The sequence below is a fragment of the Sander lucioperca genome, chromosome 8 (assembly GCF_008315115.2).
Source record: "Sander lucioperca isolate FBNREF2018 chromosome 8, SLUC_FBN_1.2, whole genome shotgun sequence".
Classification (NCBI taxonomy): Eukaryota; Metazoa; Chordata; class Actinopteri; order Perciformes; family Percidae; genus Sander; species Sander lucioperca.
Genome location: NC_050180.1, coordinates 20,991,677 through 21,013,826, shown reverse-complemented (window position 1 = coordinate 21,013,826; position 22,150 = coordinate 20,991,677). Strand labels below are relative to the sequence as shown.

Here is a 22,150-nt window from a genome sequence, read left to right as displayed (position 1 = left end):
CACAAAGATATCCAATTGACAATAATATAAGACTAAGAAAGCAAATTCACCAATTTGAGGAGCTGGAACAGATAATGTTTCGGTATTTTTGCTTGAAAAATGATCAGTTAGGAACTCTAAATAGCTACCGATTAATTTGCTGTCAATCAACTAATCTGCGTACTAATCATTGCAGCTATACATAGATGTAGTTTGCAGTTGAACTAAAGTAAGTGGACGATACACAGTTAGAGGCTGTAGTCAATATAGGTTAGAGCAGAAACGTTTTGTTGATTACTCAATTTGTTGATCGAAAAACTACAATATCAATCTCAGCTTTCAGCTTTTAAAATAGGGAGATTTCCTACACCAATCTCAAAGCAAACATACTGTAATACTTATCCAGTAATGCACATGTAATGAGGAGAATCTTAAAAACCTATGCTTCAAAGAGTAGCTCAGGGCGTCTCGACTGAGCATCTGTGAGTAAGATTAACATTGAAATTGATGGAAGGATAGTTTTCAAAGCCTAGGAGAAGCCCAGATACTCATTTCTCCAAGGAGTAAACTAGACCACGAATCGTTTGACATTGTGACTCTTGTCTGGTATAAACAACAGCACTGTGATAGAATAAGGAAGGCGAAGTAGAGGCGATAGTGTAACTTCCTAACCTTTTATTTTTCAGATGAACAGCAAGCAGTGAGTGTGAGGAAGTGTCAGAGGATGCTCCTGATCTGCGGGGCCCAGTGCTGAGGGAGGTTCACGGAGCCACCTGGTGCCCACCATGTCTCACCACCAACACTATCAACGAGGCCCTCACGGCCGCACCATGAGCTCTGAGGAGAGGAGCTCCCCGCCAGTCAACAAGACCTCCACGCCGGTTCACAAGAGCGCCTCTTCCTCTTCCTCATCCCAGCGCGACAGCCGCCAGGTAATTGCCAGGCTACGTTAAAAAAAAAAAAAGTTTCCAGAGATAAAAGCACTTTGAATTTATGTAACTTGAGCAGAGGTCATTTAGGGAGGAGTGGATATTATTTTGCTTTGCTGCAGTATTCTGTTCATGCCATCCTCTTGTGAGACAGTTTATGCAACAGAAAAACAGGCAGACAGAAGGGAACTACCAGGAACTAGTAAAGCTAATATATCAATTCAGCAGGTGTGCGAGACAAACACCGGCAAAATGTATTATTTGATGACTTAGGGCCCTATCTTGCACACAGCGCAATTGACTTTGTATCATTCCTATTTTGCACCCAACGCACAGCGGACCTTTCCCTCCACAGACTCACGTCGGTAAATTAGGGAATGAACTTGCGCTCCCGGGGGCGGTTCAGCAAAAAGAGGAGGCGTGTTCCGGCGCACACGTTCCCTAGTGCTATTTTGCAGTTTCAGAAAACAATTCCACCATAGACCAGGAAAAACCTAGTGTAAAGTCAGTGGCGCGTTATTCAGATGCTATTTTAAGGGCGCATGCTTGGCCGTAATGTAGAGTGTGCACACCGCGCATACACTTTGCTTCTCTCAGTTCCCATTTTTGCAAACCATACATACATACAAGGAAAAATATGACCTTGTTTTACACAACATTTCCATGAATCATGGAGGTGTTGATGACATAAATGAGGAAATATTAGAGGACTTAAGGAGATGTGATGTTGAACTGAATGTGCCGATGCCACTTAACCAAAATGCCCCAGCAGCAGCACGGGAGAGGAGAGACAGAAGAGCTGCATCGTCTATGGTGAGGTAATCTCGGTCTAATGTTAGACTACATTGCAAAAATATCACCATGCATTCATAACCTCGTGATTCAGTGAGAGTGAGCCTAAAACATCGGAAAGTATGTTTTTGTGACATTTCTTTATTTACATTTTGACAAAAAGAAAAATCAATAGCAAACGTCGGTCTCCTCGGCTGTGAACCGCTCCTGGCGTGCGCCCATGGATGTATTAAGAGCGTGCGCCTAGCAAATCCGCCATTATAATAGCAATCCGCCATGGAACAAGCGCGCCTGCTTTTAAAGGGAATGTGAGATAACGCTCTGATTGGTTTATTGCACGTTATGCCCAAACCACACCTATGAGTAATGTAGCTACTTCAGACCAACCCATTTTAGATTTGCGTCGGGCGCAAGAGTCATTTATCCCGCCGGTATAATAGCAACAGCACCCGAGATCCACCCACAAAGCTACTTGCGTTTGCCGTTTGATACTTGCGTTTCAGATCGTTAAAATAGGGCCCATAGTCTCAGAAGTCTAGTTTTCTCTCAGAGCACTTGAATTACAATATGCTAGAAGACTATTATGGAATTTTTGTCCAATGACGCCAAAAACAAGTTGCCTACTACAGCTTTAATCTTGTACATTGTGTTAACAAGTTTGAATCTGCCTAATTCTGCACAACTCTGTATGACCTCTGTGCTCACACTGTACAGGTCAATTCACCAGTCACAACATGGGTGCTCACACTGAACATGAACACGGTTTTGTCTAAGTTCAATAAAGTTTATTCAAACAAGATGAATGCATCCTCATAAAATGTTGACAAAAACAGAAAGGCAGCATTACTTCATGAAATTCTAGCAGGGAGAAAATGGACAAATATTGACAGATGGCTTAGCACATGCACACATTATCTTTCTGCAGTGAAGTTCAGTTTTATTTCCATTACAACACAGTCTCACCCAAGACTACAGTAGCCACAGTAACCAATAGTACTCCAAAATGACATGCCAGAGATCCATCCAGTCGTCCAACAACCAGATTATTGATCGCTTATGCATTTAATCAGACCCCCATTCAAACTGAACACCAAACAACAACCAATCTGCAAGATATTTAGCCTGATTCTACTAATTCAGGGTTAAAATCTGGTTTAATCCGTACAGTGTCTTTCCTGTTTAAGAGTCATAGGATTCCTTTGACTAATTGATAAGTTAAATCTGTCAAATTGTTTCTCAATTTCCCCTCTGCAGATGAATTCAGGCATACAGAACAATCTTCTCTGATACTGACTAATGATTAATAGTTAATTCCCTGTTTAAAGTCCATTAGAAAAAATGCTAATCGACTACAAGGCTACAAAGTTTTGTGACTATTCAGCTAAAATATAGCAGCCCTAATTCCCTGGTTAGTAAGTAAAAACCATCCATTGTAAACAATGAGATACACTCTTATTTCACAGTTTATAGGACAAGTGCTTAAACTTAACCCGTGCAGTAAACCATCTGAAGCCCACAGCCATCCTTACCTCACTGAGCTGCTGTGTCACTGTGGCCACGCAGAAACCGGACACCGAAGCTGGAATCTCTTACATCACAGCTTTTCCGTCGGCATTGGGTGATGAATATTTCATGAGGGACATGTGGAGGCTTGGTGCTCCACTGAACATGTGGTACGCATTGGCATGCTGTGTGGGAGTCCAGCTTGTGTTCGCGGGAGATGGGCTTTCTGAGAGAAAAGGGAGTTGGTTTGAGCAATGGGGCCTGTTAGGAGCGCACAGTCGAAGGCCTGCTTCTTGATGAGGCAGACAGTTAACCCTTCTGTTCATTGTTCCTTTCTTTCATACCACTACTTTCTTTTGATAACAAGGCCTTCATGGGTGAAAGGGTTCAGCATGTCATTTCCCAGACGCTCCATAATCTGAAAGCCAGCTTAACAAACCTATGAGCAAGGTTATCTACAAGCACTTCTATTTTTTTATTCATCTCTTTTTGAAAAAATTGTTTAATGAAGTCAGGTACTATCCAAAGAGGCAGCCGCTAAGATAGCAGTTACTGTAAGTAGATTCCCTTCAATTTTGCACCACCTGCTTGATCAGGGCCTCAAGATAGTAAGCGACGCATTAAAGGAATCAGCAGCACATCATGAATTTAATTGGGAATTAGTTCTTGATTGTTGCAGCTGTTTTGTGTTATGATGTAGCAGTGTTCGCTAAGTGATGCAGCGATGTACCTGTGGACGATCCAGACATTTGATGTATCAACTACAGAGCCATGTTCATCGTTCAGAAACACAGTTACAAATCCTCTTGTATTCAACTCAGCTGTCTCAGGGTTTTAGGCCACATTCATTAAAAATGTACAAGGAAATAAAGAACATATGTCTCCTGCATATTTCTAAGTACATTTCAAGAGACACTTACTTTAAAGTCACAGCAAAATAGAAGTAAAGTGTCTATCCTCGATAATGTGACATACTTCCTCATGAAACTGAGTATGGGTAGAAGGGTTTAGTTGGGATTCTTTTGATTTGATTAGATCGCTTGAAAGTTGGTGTAGGTTGATGAATGCAGTGTTCTACGAAGCTGTAGAGGACTGTTGCCCTCTACCCACACCTGCCTGCCTCACCCGTCTTAGATCAGGACAAGATTCAAGAAACAAGTTTCAATTGTTAGCCCTACATGTTGGTGAAAGATGGACGAGTCACTGTCTGCTTAGCGTGTCCTGAGAAGGGAGTTTTTAACGATATTGTCTCAGTGGAGCGCTGTATAGAATGTACAGTAAAGTACATCTTTCCCAGGGACATCCTGAGGAAGCACAGTAGACGCTGAGAAAAGACCTTAGCTAGCTTGGCTGGGCATCAGTTTTTGAGGAAAAATGAAAGCGGGGCATTTTGTTGAGGGAAAGCCTTAATGAGATCCAGCCCCCATTTTCTAATCAATACATGTCACTTTCCCCTCTGCTGATGACTACTGTTCACTCTGGAGACCCTCATGAGAGCAATTAAAGGCACCACCTGCAGTAAGCACAGACTCTCTCTCAGACACACACTTAGAGTTTGTGGATCGAGACATTTCACATTGATTCAGGATGTCGCTGCAACTATCCATTTTTTATCTCTTGCCGCTTGTCATTTCCTGGTTAGATAAGATGTTTTTGGCTTGGAGATAGTAGGAGGAATAGATGGAATCACATGCAGTTTTTCAGCTAATATTTAAGAAAGGTCCCTTTTAATATTTGAGAATGGAGGAATCCATGGTGATCAGTTGCTCTAAGTGTAGTGGCTGTTTTCATGGTAATGACCAGAACATACTGATGTTACTGTAGATGAAAGAATGATAGAGCACTTGCACTGCAACTGCATAAAACAGTATCTTCCCTCTCCTGTCTTTCTTTATTCTATTGCAAGGTTATCACAATGTCTAATGTGCTGGTTTGACATGACATTGGACAAAAATTCAACCCAATGTCCTAAAGCTAGTGAGTGGACCTTGACCACTAAACTGTATGGTATGAGCTGTTTTTTATGAGTCTAGGACAGAAAGTGCAGTTTAGAAATCCCTCTCCCTGCCAGTGTCCAGTGTGTTTAAAAATAAAATACATTGTGTTCAATGGGGAAAAAAGTTGTTGTTTTTTACCCAGACATTTAAAAAAAATAATACATTTATAGCTGTAATTACCGTGAAACTGTGATTTTTTTTTTTGTGAAGGTTATCATACCGTCAGACTCTCATACCGGCCCATGCCTAATATAAAGTTTCCAAGGTCTAGAATGACCTTTGGTGTTTCAGTAAATGACTCAACACATTTAGAGTTCCCCTCCTCGTCCTCAGTTATCCAAAGCTGTTTTTACTGAATCATCCTCAGTATCTCTCCTATAAGTCAGCAGGTCACACATGTGGACTGTAGGTGTGTAACTAGGGTTGGATACTGAGACCCAGTACTAATACGGCACCGGTGCCTTAACGACCAGTATCTACCGGACCGAATAGCAACGTGGATTTCGGTGCCTCATTCCGGTGTCACTGATATGCCTGCGCTGCTCTCTGATGCTCCGAAAACGGACATTAGAGGCAACAGTTCTGCATCGCTGTACGTGATGCTAGTTAACACTACACTCGACAGCAGCTAATGTAGCCTACAGTTAGCTAGCAGCTGTATTAAACATGGTTAAAATGCTGACAGCTAAACAGTGTAAAGTGTGACTGTATTTCCCTGTAGAGGATTCCAACAGCGGGACGTTAACAGTCTGCAGCTGCCGTTGTCGGAAAAACAACACACTTGAAACTAGTAGCCTAACAAGTAATTGTTAAATGCCCTTTTCCCATCTGGTGGTTGTTTTTGTCATTCAACAGCAATTTACTAGTGAAGTACGTTATTGTTATAAGTTATAGTTATTACTATATTATTAAATTATTTCATTTTGACCATATGGCCTTAGCAATAAACAAGCCTTTCTTTAATGTCACTGACTGTAGTTTAGTACCTTTCTTTTTTTTTTACTTTCTTAAAAAGTATCGGTTCAGGCACCGTTTAGGCACCAGCACCGTTTTAAAAGTACCACTTTAGCACCGGTATCGGGAAAAAAAAAACAATACCCAACCCTATGTGTAACTGAATCTGTGGGGTTTACACAGAGCATGAGACTGTGCTTATACGCAGTCTCTCAGGGTGTTAGCTTCTCATCCATGGGGCAGCCCACCCTCCTACTCTAAGCTTTACTGCTGAGCCAGCCAGACACTGCAGTTAAATCCATCCTCAGAACAATTCCTCTGTGATTATTAGTTGCTGAAATATCAGTGTCCAGTGGTGATTGTGGAAGACAAGGTGGAAACAAATTACGGTACAGTTATTCTGTCTAGGAGTAGAGTATATTCCTACACAAGTACAACAGGAGACCACATACGGTACATTACAATTTAAATTATTTAGATATTTTGTAGAGCACACACAGCTACATAGTGATAAGGCTAGTTGTAAAATAGCTTTTAGCTTGAAAAACACACACACACACACACACACACACACACACATACAGTGAAAAGACTTGAAATGTCTTAACTTTTAAGATTGAAGGGTCATCTAAAATGTTAAGAGATTATTTAGAGATTTATCAATTTAAACACTCACAGAAGAGCTCCACCTCTCCACTACCTTCACCTGCTGTCACTCACCCCACCTACCCATCATCCACCTTCATAATCAGGTTATCTCATTTAGATCAAGTTCTCATTTGCAAGAGAGACCTTAGTACAAGAAAAACAAACATAGCCAGACACAACAATAGCGCATACAGCACCAGAGACAATCACATATGTCACTAAATAGATTAATAAAAGTTAATAGTTTAAAATTGACCAGTGGGATGAGACATTCAAGTTTTAAAATCGTTTGCACCTTACAAATGGAATTAATTACAAAGTAGTGGAAGGCAGTCCCCCTAAGATCGACATTTACCCAAGGGGTAACAAGAGTTAAACAGTCCTGAAATACTGAGGCAGCCTATACTGTACATACTTCCAAAAACAAGCTGTTGTTTTCCCGAGACAACAAGATGACATTAACATAAGAACACAAGCCTGTTATCCTGAGATAACCAGATCCTTAAAGGGGCCGTACTGGACTCATCCAGGAGAGTCATTAATATAGCAGCATAAAAGATATAAAGATATAGTAGAGTAATGGCGTCCTGAGCAGAGAATGTAGTCACACTCCCTCTGTGTGTGTTGTAGTCCGAGCTTCTCTGTTCTTTGTTTTGATAGCCGGTCCGGTCGCACGTTATTCCACATGTTAGTGCATGTGGCCATAAAAAACTTCTGAAATGTCCAAGAATCGATTTAATAAATAAATAAAATCAGCTGGCTGTTCGCCTCCATTTTTGTAACTAGCCTATCCGGGACGTCCGGACGTCACCACGCAGCCGGTTTTTGAACGTGAGCGGTAAATCACTAGAACAAAGAGGAAGCAAATATGGATGAGAGGGAGATCCAACCAGCCCCGTCTTCACTTAAAGCTAAAGTTTGGCGTAATTTCGGTTTTTACCGAATGCCTGGAAGCACTGCGCTGGACATGACACACACAGTGTGCAAGCTTTGCAAAACGAAGACCAAGTACTTCGGCAGCACAACAAATGCGCGGGCTCATATTAATAGGCATCACCCGGAGCTCAGCGACACAGAGCAGCCGCCAGCTGCAGACCAAGGCACACTGCAGTGCTTCACGAAACTTCCTGCCAACTCCGAGAGGGCAAAAAAAATAACTCGGTCTATCGCCTGCTTCATCGCCAAAGACCTAAGGCCTTACAGTGTGGTGGAGAACGAGGGGTTCGTCTGCATGTTACAGACAGCAGAGCCGAGGTACACCATACCGTCCCGCAAGTTTTTCACTGAGACAGCTGTGCCACAGCTTTACAATGAGACTAAAAGAAAGGTCGCCAGTGCCCTAACCGAAACGACCAGAGTGGCACTAACATGTGAACATTTCAGAGACAGGTAGCTTAGGGGTACTATTTTTCATTTTGAAAGAAGCACTTTATTTTCATAACTTGTTATTCTTTAAGTTACTGAGTCTGACTGAGAAATATAGATGTTTTTTTGTCTTCACCGGTTATGTTCTACATGATATTTGTGGTAAACTGCAACTTTCCTGGGAAATGCATCTATTTTCAACCATTTTGTATTATGAAGAAGCACTTTATTTTTGTTCCAACTTATTTTATAGCTAGCTACTAATGAGTAGCAATTGAGAACCAGACAATGTTTTTGATAAAAGGCACTTCCCTGAGAATTGAACTTAATAAATGTGAAAAAGACACTTTAATGTCTCCGTTTGTCATTCTGTATAGCAAAGCAGATGAGAGTAGATTATGATCAGAAACCCGATTAGAAATCATTATGGATAAAATCGAATCGTTTTGAATCGAAAATCTTTTTGAATCGAAAATCGATTTTGAATCGAATCGTGGCCTCAAGAATCGGAATCGAATTGAATCGTGAGATGGTAAAAGATTCCCACCCCTAGTATTTTACATATTGGGGAATGGTCTTTGAGATCTGCATGGAGGCAATTCCAGCCTGCTGTTTTTTTCTGTACAGTCCCTTTAACTTGTCATCTTAAGATAACAACATACAGTATAATAAAAATGATTGCAGTTACTCCCATGAAAGATTAGACAATGTGTCTGTTTTATTATTTTGTGCCTCTCTTGTTATTACATCATTATGTTTATTGCACTCTGAGTACACTACGGTAAGGTAGGACATTGAACTGAAATTGGAGAATATTTTTAATTTAAATTTGATTGTATTGTGTTTAGCACTTAAGAAAAGTTAGTCATACAGTATTTCAGCAGTCAGCAGCAGTGGAGACCGTTACTCTACACGTAGATTAGTGTCTGCGGGAGAAGCAGATGTGTGAGAGAAACTTCACTTCATCAGAACTGGGCTGTTGTACTGATATTTATAGTGCTGATTTAGCCTAAGGTGTCCCCAAAGAGTGTTTGTCCTTTCTCCTGCTCAGGGAGACCTTAACTGTAATAGTTTGATTCATTGCAGCATTAAAAAGTCTACTGTGCTACAGTGTCACTGTAGGTGGTGGGTACCAGAAGACTGACACAGGATTGATTTAGTTAATGATTGGGATTATAAAAGTAATTTGACTGTTTTCCGTTCATCTACCCTAACATTGTCGTTCAACTGATATTAGTCTTTTTCAAGGGAGACACGGAAAAGAAACAAACAAAGGCAAAAAGCATAATCAAGTCAAAGTTATACAGTATTAAACGAACAAGCTCATGGAGCAAACCTGTTAAAATCTTGACATAGAAAAGCAGACATCCTCTAACTGAGTCTGCCACAAGATCCTTCATTGAAGGGGTAAACTTACAAAGAGGGACAGGCTCATTCAGCTTTAAATTATTCTGCAGTGAGATCAATGAATGTGAGCAGAGTATAGGAAATCACTTTGGCTTAATTCAGTTCTGTTTCCAGGGTCAAATAACAAAAGCAAATCCTCTGACTGTAGCAGTAATTTCCATATAAACTGATAGTTGGCATATACTTTGGTATTTACGTGGAGCCAGAGGTTGAGTGGACGGTTCCTCATGAGGAATCTGTTGATTTATATTGTTAATGGTTCGAATCTTAAAACGATGCCCAGGATAGTGCATTGAATTGCAATATCTGCAGCGCAAGCTATTCTTTATTTAGTGTAGTATTGATTTATCAATTTAGAGCCAGTTGAAAGTCTGTTTGTAATGCCGCAGATAACACACAGGAAGTTTGTCTGAAGGGTTTTCACAGACTGCTTCTTGTTATTGCCTAAAAAGGGAGAGTGCAAGTCATGTGTAACGCTGTTATGGTCTAAATACAGAAGCGTTGATGTATCATTCATCATATCATCATTTCACATGATACAGTTGAGCCGTCAAGTGATAATGACCTAATTGTAATGAGTAGACTGCTACCTTTTACAATATGATTGCTTTGAAGGGTGATGTACATTTTGCTTATGAAGCTGAGCTCCTCCACTTCCTCAGTTGCACAGGGCCACTGGAGGGAGGGGCTGTCGTCACAGAAACATGACCTCATTACGAAACAGATCTGTTCGCCTGGTCATTAGATTAAACAAGCTGTTGTCTCCTTTTGTTAAATGTCTTGCAAGCCAAGGTCAGGTGTCGCAACTCACAACCAACGAGCTGTCTCGAAGGTCGCAACATCACACTGAGCAGTAAAGTTATTTGGTTTTCCGGAAATGCTTATGCATGTTAAATTAAAGCCTGATTCAAGTAAGAAATTAAAAATTTGACCTACTTCACCAATATTACATTTAGATGCATTCCACTTTATTAATATCTTACTTAATCTGATGGATAGCTGCCCAAAAATAGATGACTTCATGTCACGTTGAAATATTGCTACAGAGAATACACAATGTTAATGCAGTTGTGGACCATATTGCAGAAAGAGTATTAGTATTAGGACTTCAGCAATGCTGGGGAGCCCACTGAAATGGCCTACTAGGCTTGGATTGTGTGTGTGTGCGTGTGTGTGTGTGTGTGTGTGTGTGCGTGTGCGTGTGCGCGTGCGCGTGCGGGTGCGGGTGCGGGTGAAATCATCTTTAAAATATAACTATCTGAAAGTAGCACGAGGAAACGATGCCAGTGGAACTTCAGTTTTACTTTCCGTTTTAACATCGTTGCCTCACTGAACAGCGTGGGCCGATCAGAGCAGACAGCTGTTGTCGATCAGAGAAGAAATAAACAGTAAAGTTGTCAGGTTATAGTAAATGTACAGTGTAAGTTTTAGTTTGTCCATTAATACATGCTGCTGCTCCTCAAAACCATCATTTGAGGTTGTGGTTCATAATTGTCATGTGTTGCAACCTATGTCTGGTCTGTTTAAGTAACATTAATTACACAATGTCATATGATATGCTACTTCAGTACACTTTAAGAACAAATATGACTGGGCCACTACAGATAAACATGTAATATCCCAAAAAAAATCACATTGTAGACACTACCGCTGACTGTAGCAGTTTGGCCACAATGTATTGTCAAGCACATTGACCATACGCAGTCCAGCCATATACTGGGTTTCAACCTAATCCTGTTTCTTGACTCTTGATGCTCCATTAATATCACAGTTGCTTTCTCCAGCTACATGTTAAACACACAACTAAATACAGTTACAGGCCTGTTCCTTACGGCTTGTTTTAAGCCACTGAAAATAAATGTCTCTATTACATTAAATATTAATGAACAAATAAGCAATAGTCAAAGTTAAAGTTTGGTGGAGAAACATCCTAAATTGTTCTTTTAAAAAAGAAGAAGAATGTAACACTCAAAATCAGCTAATGCTTCATCAGCACTGTGTTTTCATTAAATTAGATTTTCACTAAAATGTTGCTAAGTACGTGACATCACCTTTTTCTAATTGAGTCCTTCCCAATCGAAGCCATTAACAGTAGTAGTATAACTATAATGTAGTTGCACACAGCTATAAGGACATGTTTAAGTATTTATTAATGAAAGATATTTGTCAACAATTAAAACTTCTATAAAGTACATTTTGTCATTCATTATCTGTACACACGCCTCCGCTTATGGGTGCCCACAGGAGGAGTTGTAGTTGTTGACAAATACATTAATAAAGACTAATGTCTGCTTAACACTACATTACAGTGTGTTATAAACCATTTATTAAATGTTAATATACTGCTTATAAATGCTAAACAGGGGGACTTAAAGTAAAGTCTAACCATTTTGGGTAAACCAAGACCATACAAAACTAATTTTAGTTCATCAAGACCATACAAAACACAATTTCTGCTAATTAATATTATTAAAAAAAAACGTGTTATCTAAGAACGTAGAAAACAAGGTCATAGTAAATTAATACCATACAAAACAAACCAAGAACACTAACAACCAATTAGTTGACTAATTAATTACGGTGGGACAGCACTAAGATAAAAGTAGATGAGATACGTACAGGGAAGGTAAACATGTCGGTTAAATATGTTTGGACTTTCACACAAAATAACTTGTGAAAGACGCTGAATGGATCGTGTCAGGCCAGTACAGCAGGATGGTGATGGTTTCACTTTGATTTACAGACCCACTTGCAGCAGGAAGAGCATAGTCAGGAGAAAGCTAACGGAGTGGAAATGCTGAGAGAGCAGGAGGAATTTGAATGGGGCAGTATTTCTTTAAATGTGTGGTGCAGGGGGAGAAGAATAAAGAAGTGTTAAGTGTATTCCTGTGGTTTTTCTCTGCTGTCTAGCTGGACTATGGGCATGACAGGAGCATCTTTGCTTTTTATTACAGCAAGTGTATCTCCTGTTTTCTTCTTATTCTAGAGGAGCAAGTTGATCAGTTCTGACAACGTGTTGTCTTTTTATTCCTCTCCTAGGAGGCAGACAGCTGGGAGATCATTGAGGGGCTGAAAATTGGCCAAAGCAACGTCCAGAGGCCCGATAAACATGAGGGTTTTATGTTGAAGAAGCGGAAATGGCCCCTGAAAGGCTGGCACAAGGTAAGATCCACAGGCAAAGCAAAACACAGAAGCTTTGGTTGGTGGATAAACACAAGTGATATTTCCTTTAAACCACCTTCAGCATCATCCTAACTGTTTTCTTAAAACACTTGAATAACAGTGGAAACCAGTCCCTGTTGTCAGCATATTTAAAATCACAACCCCAGAGAACACACAGGGCCTACAGATAATTATCAGAGAATAAATGGTAGACGACTTTTGTATTGAATCCATAATATAAACAATGTGATATGTTTTCAATGTCTGCCCTTCCTGTTCTTTAACCAGCACATTATTTGTATGCTTATATTCTCTGCAGCGTTTTTTTGTTCTGGACAACGGTATCCTGAAGTACTCCAAGTCCCCCATTGATGTAAGTAACCCTGACTTTAACCCGCAGGCTGAAAAAACAGGGCAGCCTGGCCTGACATCAGCTTGGCTTGGCAATGAGTCAGCAGAAACATTTGCAACACGGGTCATGATGTTCAATGTATTTTCAGCTTTTTTTTTTACTTTGCAAGAAAGCTAGAATTTTATGGACAAATTTGAAATGGGGTGGCTGTGGCAAGATGTAGGGCAGGTCGTCCTTTAACCACAAGGTTGGCGGTTCAATCCCCAGCTATCCTGTCCGCATGTCGAAGTGTCCTTAAGGGAGACACTGAACCCCAAGTTGCTCCCGATAGCAGGCCAGTGCCTTGCATGGAAGCTCCGCCACCATCAGTGTTTGTAGGGCTGCAACTATCCGTTATTTCCATTGATTACATTTGCTGATTATTTCCTTTGAATAGTTGATTAATCATTTGGGCTATTATACCGGCAACGTTCTCCGGTTCATTTCCACCTGGGGATCTTTGTTGCAAGTTTTATGTTAAGGTAACAAATATCCGTAGTATATACATTGTAAATCCTACAGGGGAGGTTTTATTATAAGCTTACATTTCCTTCACAATCCATGTTTGTTGTTATATACTTTTGTTTTTATCACATCCTTTGTGCTGATAAACGAATGCCATACCTCCCTTTTTCTCCCCTTGTTTCCTGTTTGCCCTCTCTACTAGAGGTCGACCGATATAGTTTTTCTCTGGCCGATGCCGATGCCGATCTTTAGAAATCAGGGTCAGCCGATGGCCGATTAATGCTGCCGATTTATTTTGGCCGATATTTGGCTGATATGTGCTTGTTTTTAAACCTCTATTTGAAAGATAAAATGTAACGCTAATATACACAGAATTTCTCAACAAAAACATTTATTGAACACTTCACCAATCTACACTGTATAGGCTACTTCAATTAAAAATGTATAATGTAAAAACATACTGTAGCCTATATTGTATAATGTATGAAAAATATATTAAATAAACGAAACAGGTAAGAAGAAAATAAACTTTGTCAAATAAACCTTTCAATGAAAAAATAAAGTTTAGTGCACTTAACAGCATTTAGGCCTATTAAACTTCTGAGAATACAAATCTGCTTCACAGAAAGTGATTAATTAATCTCAACACTATTTCCTCCTAACTCCTGTTGAATCACATCAGACTAGGGCTATCTAAAGTCAGTTCTTGTTCACCTTGCTTGTTAGATCATTGTTCATTTGTTGAAGTGTTTTATCTGTGTTTTGGGGATCCTACTGTTAGCCTACATGTCCTGTTGATTTCCAGATTTCTGTCATTCAAACAACTCTTAGTTGTAATTTAAAACTCATCCAGCCAATTTAATAAAATTAAGGGTTTTATTCGTGCTCGAGTCCATAGATGCAGTTAATGGATACAGGCACGGAGGACTGAAGACTCTGTTAGCAACGATTAGCTCCGTTAGCGGTTAGCTCCAGTTAGCTCCGTTATAGGAGTGGATGAGACTGCCACGGACAGGGGGTAGCAACCAGACTCTGATAAATGACATTCGGGGAGCTTCCACAGCGGTGTGGCCGCGGTGTTTTGTACGGTTTTATTAGTACAGTTAATCCCAAGGCAAGAACACCAGCAACATGCTACTACTAACGGTAGCGTCTGAACCTGAAGTGACTGTGCGAGACACACTGCGCAAGAATTCACGAAGGGAGGGGCTGGAGGCAGCTGGTCTGGGCGCACTGTAAAAAATGTCGCCTATTCATGTTTTTAACACTAGGCTGCCCGCAGATGCGCCTGCTTATTAATCGGCTTGATATTGGCCGATGCCGATTATGTAAAAAAAAAAAAAAAAGTCAAAAATCGGCCGATTCATCGGTCGACCTCTACTCTCTACTGTCAACTATCCAATAAAGGGGAAAATGCCCCAAAAAAGAATAAATCCTAATGCCCAAAGACACATCTTCACATGCTTTGTCCAACCAACAGTCCAACCCAGTCCCAAACATGTTAATTTACTATCATATAAGGCAAAGCAAAGCAGCAAGTCTTTACAGTTCAGTTGTCAGAATCAGCAGATGATGTCATTTCTGCTTTTTTTTTTTTTTTTTGTAGATTAATCAATCAACTCATCTTTTTAGCTTTGTCTGTTTGGCTTAACTAATTTTACCCGATAAAGGTCTGCAGACTGACACCATGGTGGACTTAATGGTGTGAAAGAAATTTGTTGTAAATGTAATTAGGGTTACGATGAAGAAAATAAAATGTTGTGCACAAAAATTATAAATGATTTGACTAACTGTAAACCTTGACACATATATCTATCACTTGCCTTAGATCCAGAAAGGCAAACTTCATGGCAGCATCGACGTCGGCCTCTCAGTCATGTCCATCAAGAAGAGAGCCCGTCGCATCGACCTGGACACTGAGGAGCATATCTATCACCTGAAGGTAACACTGATGGGACGAGTCAATATTGTCATTTCAACGTCAATAAACAGGAAGTCAGTGGACGACAGAGGTGAATGCTGTTTTCCTCTTTAGGTCAAATCTCAAGACATCTTTGATGCCTGGGTGTCCAAGTTGCGTCATCACCGGCTTTACCGACAGAACGAGATTGTGCGATCTCCCCGGGAGGCCACCATGCGAACGTTTCCTCCCCCAACTGCCGTGGAGTCCCCCCAACCTGCCTCAAGTGTGGTACGTGAAGCCAAGGTGAGCCCTCCCACCAATTTTTTTTTTTTTAAACAATGTGTTTATTGAGTTTCATTTTAACCAAGACATGCATAAACATAGACAAACCCTGAAAAACAATAGAAGCAAAAACCAAACTACAGAGAGCAATCACAGCAACAGAGTAAAAATACAAATACAACACCTTTTATATAAAAGAATTACCTTTCACCGTGGTCTGATTCCTTCTTGTAAGATATATCTGGAGCATCTAACCAATCAAACAGTGTCACAAGCCAATATAAACATCTCACTCCTGCATGAAAAATACTAAATTACTCAGAATTCCCCTCATTTGCCAGAATATCACCCACATAATTTTGTTCAACAAAGTTCAAAAATGGTCCCCAAACCTGTTTGAAAGTATCTTCTCTATCCTTAACCATATACGTTATTCTTTCCATTGTTTGGCAAGAAGACATTTCTCTAAGCCACCGACCAATACTAGGCCTATTCACATCCTTCCAAGCAAGAGAAATCAACCGTTTGGCTTGCAGTAAACACATATCTATAAGTACTTTTATCCCTTTTTTTAAGTTCGGATCAGATGGATACAATCCCAGGATAAATACTTTGGGGTGGAGAGGCAGCCTAACAGACACTATTTGAAATATAATTTGTGCTACCTCCTTCCAGAAGTCTTTAATTTTATTACAGTCCCACAAACAATGAAACAGAGTCCCTTTGGAGTGATGGTACTTGTAGCATAGATGCCCTCCCACCAATTAATTGATTATTTTCTCCATAAATCATAATCCTCTGGTTTATAGAATGTAAGAAAATAGTGAAAAATGTCTATGCAGGCCCTTCAAATGTCTTGTTTTGTCAGACTTACTGTCCAAAGAGATTTCATTTGAAATGATATAAAACAAAGAAAAGCAACAAATCCTTACATTTGAGAAACTGGAAAAGGACACTATTTGACATTTGTGCTTGAAAAATATTTTTAAATTATTAATTATCAGAATTATTGCTGATGAATTTTCTTTTCAGAGATCAGCTGAAAACTAAAACATAATGTTACAGATTTGATGTTGATATGGACCTCTCTAATCAAAGCAGCCTGAACATTTTTTCATATTTCTACTGTGTATCAAGCTTTAAAGCAGTCTCTCTCTCTCTGTGCTCTGAGCAGAGAGCAATTACTTATTCAAGAAGGGTATGTCATGGGGAATGAGAGATCGCCTAGTTCTGTTTTGATTGGAAACTGGGATAGTGTACCAAAATATTATTCAGAAGAGAGGAAGTAAATCTCACTCAGCATTCACAGTAACGACAGGAAGACTTAATGGTCAGACAACACTGTGTCTGCCTCTGCCGGATCACCCCCCTGATAACTTTGTAGTGTGTAATGCTGTCCTTTTTATTACCCCAATTTAACAGTTACATTATTATACAAATACTGTTTTAATTTAATACAAAACTTGAAAGTTCTTCACAGTTTACATGTATGGAAGCCACTGTTTTACTAAATGTAATCTTAACACTTGTTGTAACCATAGACTTAATCTGTTCCCTGTATTATATGGCTATTTGCTACACTAATTGCATTTCAATCAGGAGAGACTTCACTTAGAGTGAAATAAGTTTAATGAACATGGTGCATAATAGGTTGATATGTTTGTCTTTGGCGATTAGACTCCATCGCAATGTTAAATTATAAGGGCTATAGAGGCCGTGGATATATAGGAATATTCCCCCGATGGAGTCTAGACACTGGTGGAGGTGATGAAGGGATGATGTGAAGAGGGGCTTCTGATGGAGAAAACCTAGGTGCTGGGAATGATTAAAACTGGAGGTGAATGGGGTGGAGGAGGGTTGCATCAATTTTGTCTGAAATGACAACTGACAGCAGCAGAGAGGAGAACAGATTTAAAGTTTGAATGCAACAACACGATAGCTCACCGAGATTGTGGCAAAATCTGGTTGGTTTAACTGAAAGAGTAAACGCCCACATTCAGCTGATTAGGTTGGAAGAGAGAGAGAAATGTGAAGCATGGAAGTCTTCCTGAATGAACTTACGCTGAGCTTCATTTAATGTGTAGACAGACATCTGCCCAATGCAGTTACCCTGATTGGACAGGTAATTGTATACAGATCATTAGGATAATAAAACGGGTTGTTTGTCCAGACTGTCCAGACTCAGTTTAGTGTGAAATAAACCCTGGTTCTTGTTGATGTGTCTGAACTGTGTGTAAATGTGAGGTTGCAGCCAGAGCAGGTTCTCCTGGGAGTGTGGCTCTGTGCCTCATGCAGGCCATTAGAGGTGATCAGTAGGATCTGGATTCAGAGCAACTGGCTGCAGTCTGATGAACTCTCCCAGACGAACAGCTTAAATAAGAGACTAGAATCCTATAGTCAGAATGAACTGCTACATTAAAGAGCTTTCAAGGTCTCTCCCTCAGAATGGCAGCATTTGTACATGCATGCTCCTTAAAGCTGATACTACAGCACGTTATTCCTCATTTTTTAATCAACCTGCTGTGTTTATTAAGTTAGTTGTTTTTTTTTTTAACATTTTTAAAAAATTTTAAAGACCACATTTTCACAGTTACACATTACCTGAGAGCCACGGTCAACCAGTTCCACACTGTTGGCTCCTGAACAGATTCACTGCAGCTGTTCCAGGTGGGTCAAGTGACTTGTTCAAGGGCCCAGAAGATTCATACAGAATGGTAGAAGGGACCCATTTAAACACCAGTGATGTCTTTGCATCCAGAATAGTCCTGAAACGATCAGTCAGTTGACAGAAAATGAAAATTACAACAGGTTTGATTAAGGCATTTATTAAGAAAAATAAAATATTTGCTGCTTCCATCTTCTCAAATGTTGAGGGATTGTGATGGATATTTTTCACTAGTTTCTGGCATCTTCTTTTTAAACTCCAGAATCCAGAAAATGCCCTTTTTCACAATGTCACTGCCACTATACTATGATCAAAACCAGCTGAACCACTCCTAACACAGTGCAGTAAACTCTGACATTACAGACAAAACAACCACATCTCTGTGTCTGTTCCCATATCACCGTTCAGCAGGCCACGCCAAGCAGCTTGCCGTGGCAGCCGGTGGCCCCCAGTAGCAACAGCAACAGCAGCCTGCCTGCCTCCTACAGTAACGGCCAGAGCAAGGTGGTTGCTTGGCTGCAGGAATCAGAGGAGATGGACAAGTGCGCAGAGGGTGAGTGCAATTTTCTTCCTCATGCTGGGAACAAATCAGATTTTATAAAGAAGTAGATTAAATCATGCCTCAGGCCTTACAGTAAATCTTCTGAACCCTGAGAGGAGGATTGATGACCATTTCATGACACATAACACTGAATGTGTTTGTGTGTGCTCGTGGGTGTGAATTTTATTTTCAGAGCTCGCACGATGCCAGTCCAACCTGACTGAGCTGAGCCGGCTACTGCAGAGTTTGGAGATTCTACAAAGGACACAGTCAGCGCCCAATTTCATAGATATGCAGGTAAACAAAGATGCACAGCCATGCATGCACACACAGCAACACACACACACACACACACACACACACACACACACACACACACACACACACACACACACACACACAGATACAGAAAGCAATTTAGTTAGTGTTTAATTTAGAGGTTTATGTGTGTGAGTGTAATGATGGAGGTGTGCCAGCAGTCACCATCACTACCTGTCTAAACAGACAGGATTCAGCTGTGCTCACAGACCACCTGCCAGCTTCTCTAACTGATCAGTATTTATCAAATTTAAAGTTTTGGTATTATGGTTTTTGGTTGAAATGCTTTTATTTATTTATTTATTTTTTTAACAACACACGTTCCATCTACCTCAGTGTTTTGTTTGCGACTCATTTGTGGGAATTTTGTCTTGTTTTTCCATTTCACTGCAATAAATGTGATTGTTAGCTTTTGCTTCATTTGTGATGTGTTTGTCCTATTAACCACACTTTTGAAAATTTTGATCCACGTGTGCCACAAAGACCAATTGTGTAGAAATGTCAAAGAAAGAAAAGCGCTTGAACAGAAGATGGAGAACAAAAAGTGTCGGCAAAGACGCAAAATTCCAGCTTCAGGTACCTCTTTTTTTTTATTTTTTTATTTTTGCTCTGCCAAATAAAGACACACACACACACACACACACACACACACATACATAAACTAAGTGCCTCTTAAACACATTCAGGTATGCAGTCTCCTTGTCATTAAAAATGTTCCTGGGACTACCCTAATTTTTTAGGAGGGGAGACTGTTGACAGTACACATACACAACAGAGCGTTTTCTGCCCTTTTCTTTTTTGTTCTTTAATCAATCTGCACCACAACTGGCGCTCATTAATGTTGTGTTTTATTGCTTGAGTAACTATTTTTCTGTTTCTGCTAATTTTCCCTTATTTCGCCTAATACATTCATTTGTGCTTCCTGAAAAGGCTAAATGTGCTTTCATACACGGTTGCTTTTATTTTTAACCAACCATTTTTCTCTCATGAATAGATTTGCTATCACAGAATCTAAAAGCTCCTCAATAGTCTACCGTAGAGATTTCTAGATGTAGCAAGACAAAGAGAGCTGGACTTGCTGTTTATCTCAAAAAGCAAAAGTAATGCAGCTTCTGTCACATCTCCAGGACCAAACAACACATCCAGCTGCCTTCTGATTTAATAGTTCTTGATATCTAATGACCTTCATGACTGAGAATCTTCATAAATTTGACATCAGAGAGAATATCAGCAGTAGGTGCAGAAGAATGAGGATGCAGTTATTTCCTTTAGGATAATCTGTACGACAGTAATGAGAAGAGCATGTCACTGCTCCTCATGTGTGACATTTTGGTGTGACATGTGAGACATGGTACCATTATACTGTACATTCAGAGTTCACTATGCCTTATTGGACCAAATGTTTTGCTCTTCACAGTTGGTTCTGTCAGACACACAACACAGTTTTGTACCTCTTAGCTGATTAACACTGGTCCTCTCTGTGGTGGTGGTCGTCATCTCTCTCCAGGTCCCTCTGTCTGCCAGCTTGTCCCCTGTCCGCCTCCACTCATCCAACCCTAACCTGTGTGCCGAGCTGGTCGACTTTCAACCCCCCGTCTCCCGGCTGACAGACAGTGTAGAGTGTGATAGTGACTACATTAAACTTCAGGAGGAATTTTGCACCATTGCCCAGAAAGGTAAGGCATGCAGCATGCATAGCTGCAGGGTTATTAGGCAAGATATGTCCCATTGTTTCATATGTAAATCTTAAGGCATTATTATGGTTAGTTAAAACCTGGATCGCATTTTCATACAGTAGTTTTGCCCATTGTTTCTATTATAAAAGTAATTGCTGAGATCTTAGAACAAGGCTAAATCGTTCAGTCCCAGGTTAATCAAACTTTTTTAGAAGACAAAGTAAAGGTGAGCAGTAAAATTATGGAACAAACCCTATGGAACAAACTGTCCCTTGTTATCAAACATCACAGTTTTAAGGCCGACTTCCTGGTTCAAATTTGACCTACCGTACTTGCCATAGTTGTGTGCAAACACAGTTTTTTTTGTGCAGTGTGGGATTATTAGCAACATTACATATACACTTATTATCAATTTTACCTCAAAGTGAAATGGTTTAGACAGTCTTGCAAAATTGCTCATTACCAACCTGTGATCATCTTACCACTTCTTTCTTCGTTGGTTAAAGTGATGTAATTTCCCAGATATCAGCAATTAACTTAGTAAATATAACACTATCTTAACCGAGACAAACTATGGCCAAAGCTTAAGTTGTAATAAACTGGGATTAAAATTGACCATAAACAATGTTGATGAAGATACCTAAGAGTAAAAGAAATCACTTGAGAAGTTGAAAGGAATTTTGGTCACCAAGATTAACTCAATGCGTCACTGGGTTAATTGAACATAACTGTGCTTCTAATAATGATAATAATAAAAAAAATATATATTTTTTTTAATATTTAAATTTTATTTATATAGGGCGCTTTTCAGGATACTCAAAGAGGCTTTGCAAATTAAATAAAAGAATCTAGAAAACTAAAACACAACACAGGAGCAAGTAACATAGGATTTTTTTTTTAAATCAAGCATTAAAAGCAGTTTTTGAGTTCTGTGTGAAGAAAAGAAATGCATGTTGTAACGTTTGAGAAAATGAGAAATAATAATAATAATAATAATTCATTACATTTTATATAGCGCTTTGTCATAGACACTCAAAGCGCTTAGGGGGGGAGATGTGAGAGTTTCACACAGTTTTGAGGATAATGTTTTTCATTTGAGGATTGTGACAAAGGAACTGAAAGAAACTGTGATTTTGAAGTGTAAAGGGTACTAATTTCCGTTTGTCCTGTCTC

The 22,150-nt window shown here is 39.8% G+C and overlaps 1 protein-coding gene across 7 annotated transcripts in view; it reads left to right on the top strand.

Annotated features, from left to right (window-relative positions):
- osbpl6 (oxysterol binding protein-like 6) overlaps positions 1-22,150 on the top strand; it is a 41,844-nt gene that overhangs the window by 5,821 nt on the left and 13,873 nt on the right. For 2 of the 7 annotated variants that reach the window (XM_031297111.2, XM_031297106.2), the window contains exons 2-10: positions 666-911; positions 12,614-12,736; positions 13,056-13,109; positions 15,421-15,534; positions 15,628-15,798; positions 18,854-18,995; positions 19,177-19,280; positions 19,785-19,877; positions 20,809-20,977. In XM_031297111.2, the coding sequence (XP_031152971.1) occupies positions 765-911; positions 12,614-12,736; positions 13,056-13,109; positions 15,421-15,534; positions 15,628-15,798; positions 18,854-18,995; positions 19,177-19,280; positions 19,785-19,877; positions 20,809-20,977 (1,117 nt within the window). In that variant the 5' untranslated portion in view covers positions 666-764. Of the gene's footprint in view, positions 1-665; positions 912-12,613; positions 12,737-13,055; positions 13,110-15,420; positions 15,535-15,627; positions 15,799-18,850; positions 18,996-19,176; positions 19,281-19,784; positions 19,878-20,808; positions 20,978-22,150 lie in introns of all 7 variants that reach the window. The other 5 variants (XM_031297110.2, XM_031297105.2, XM_031297107.2 and 2 more) reach the window with 4 other exon arrangements.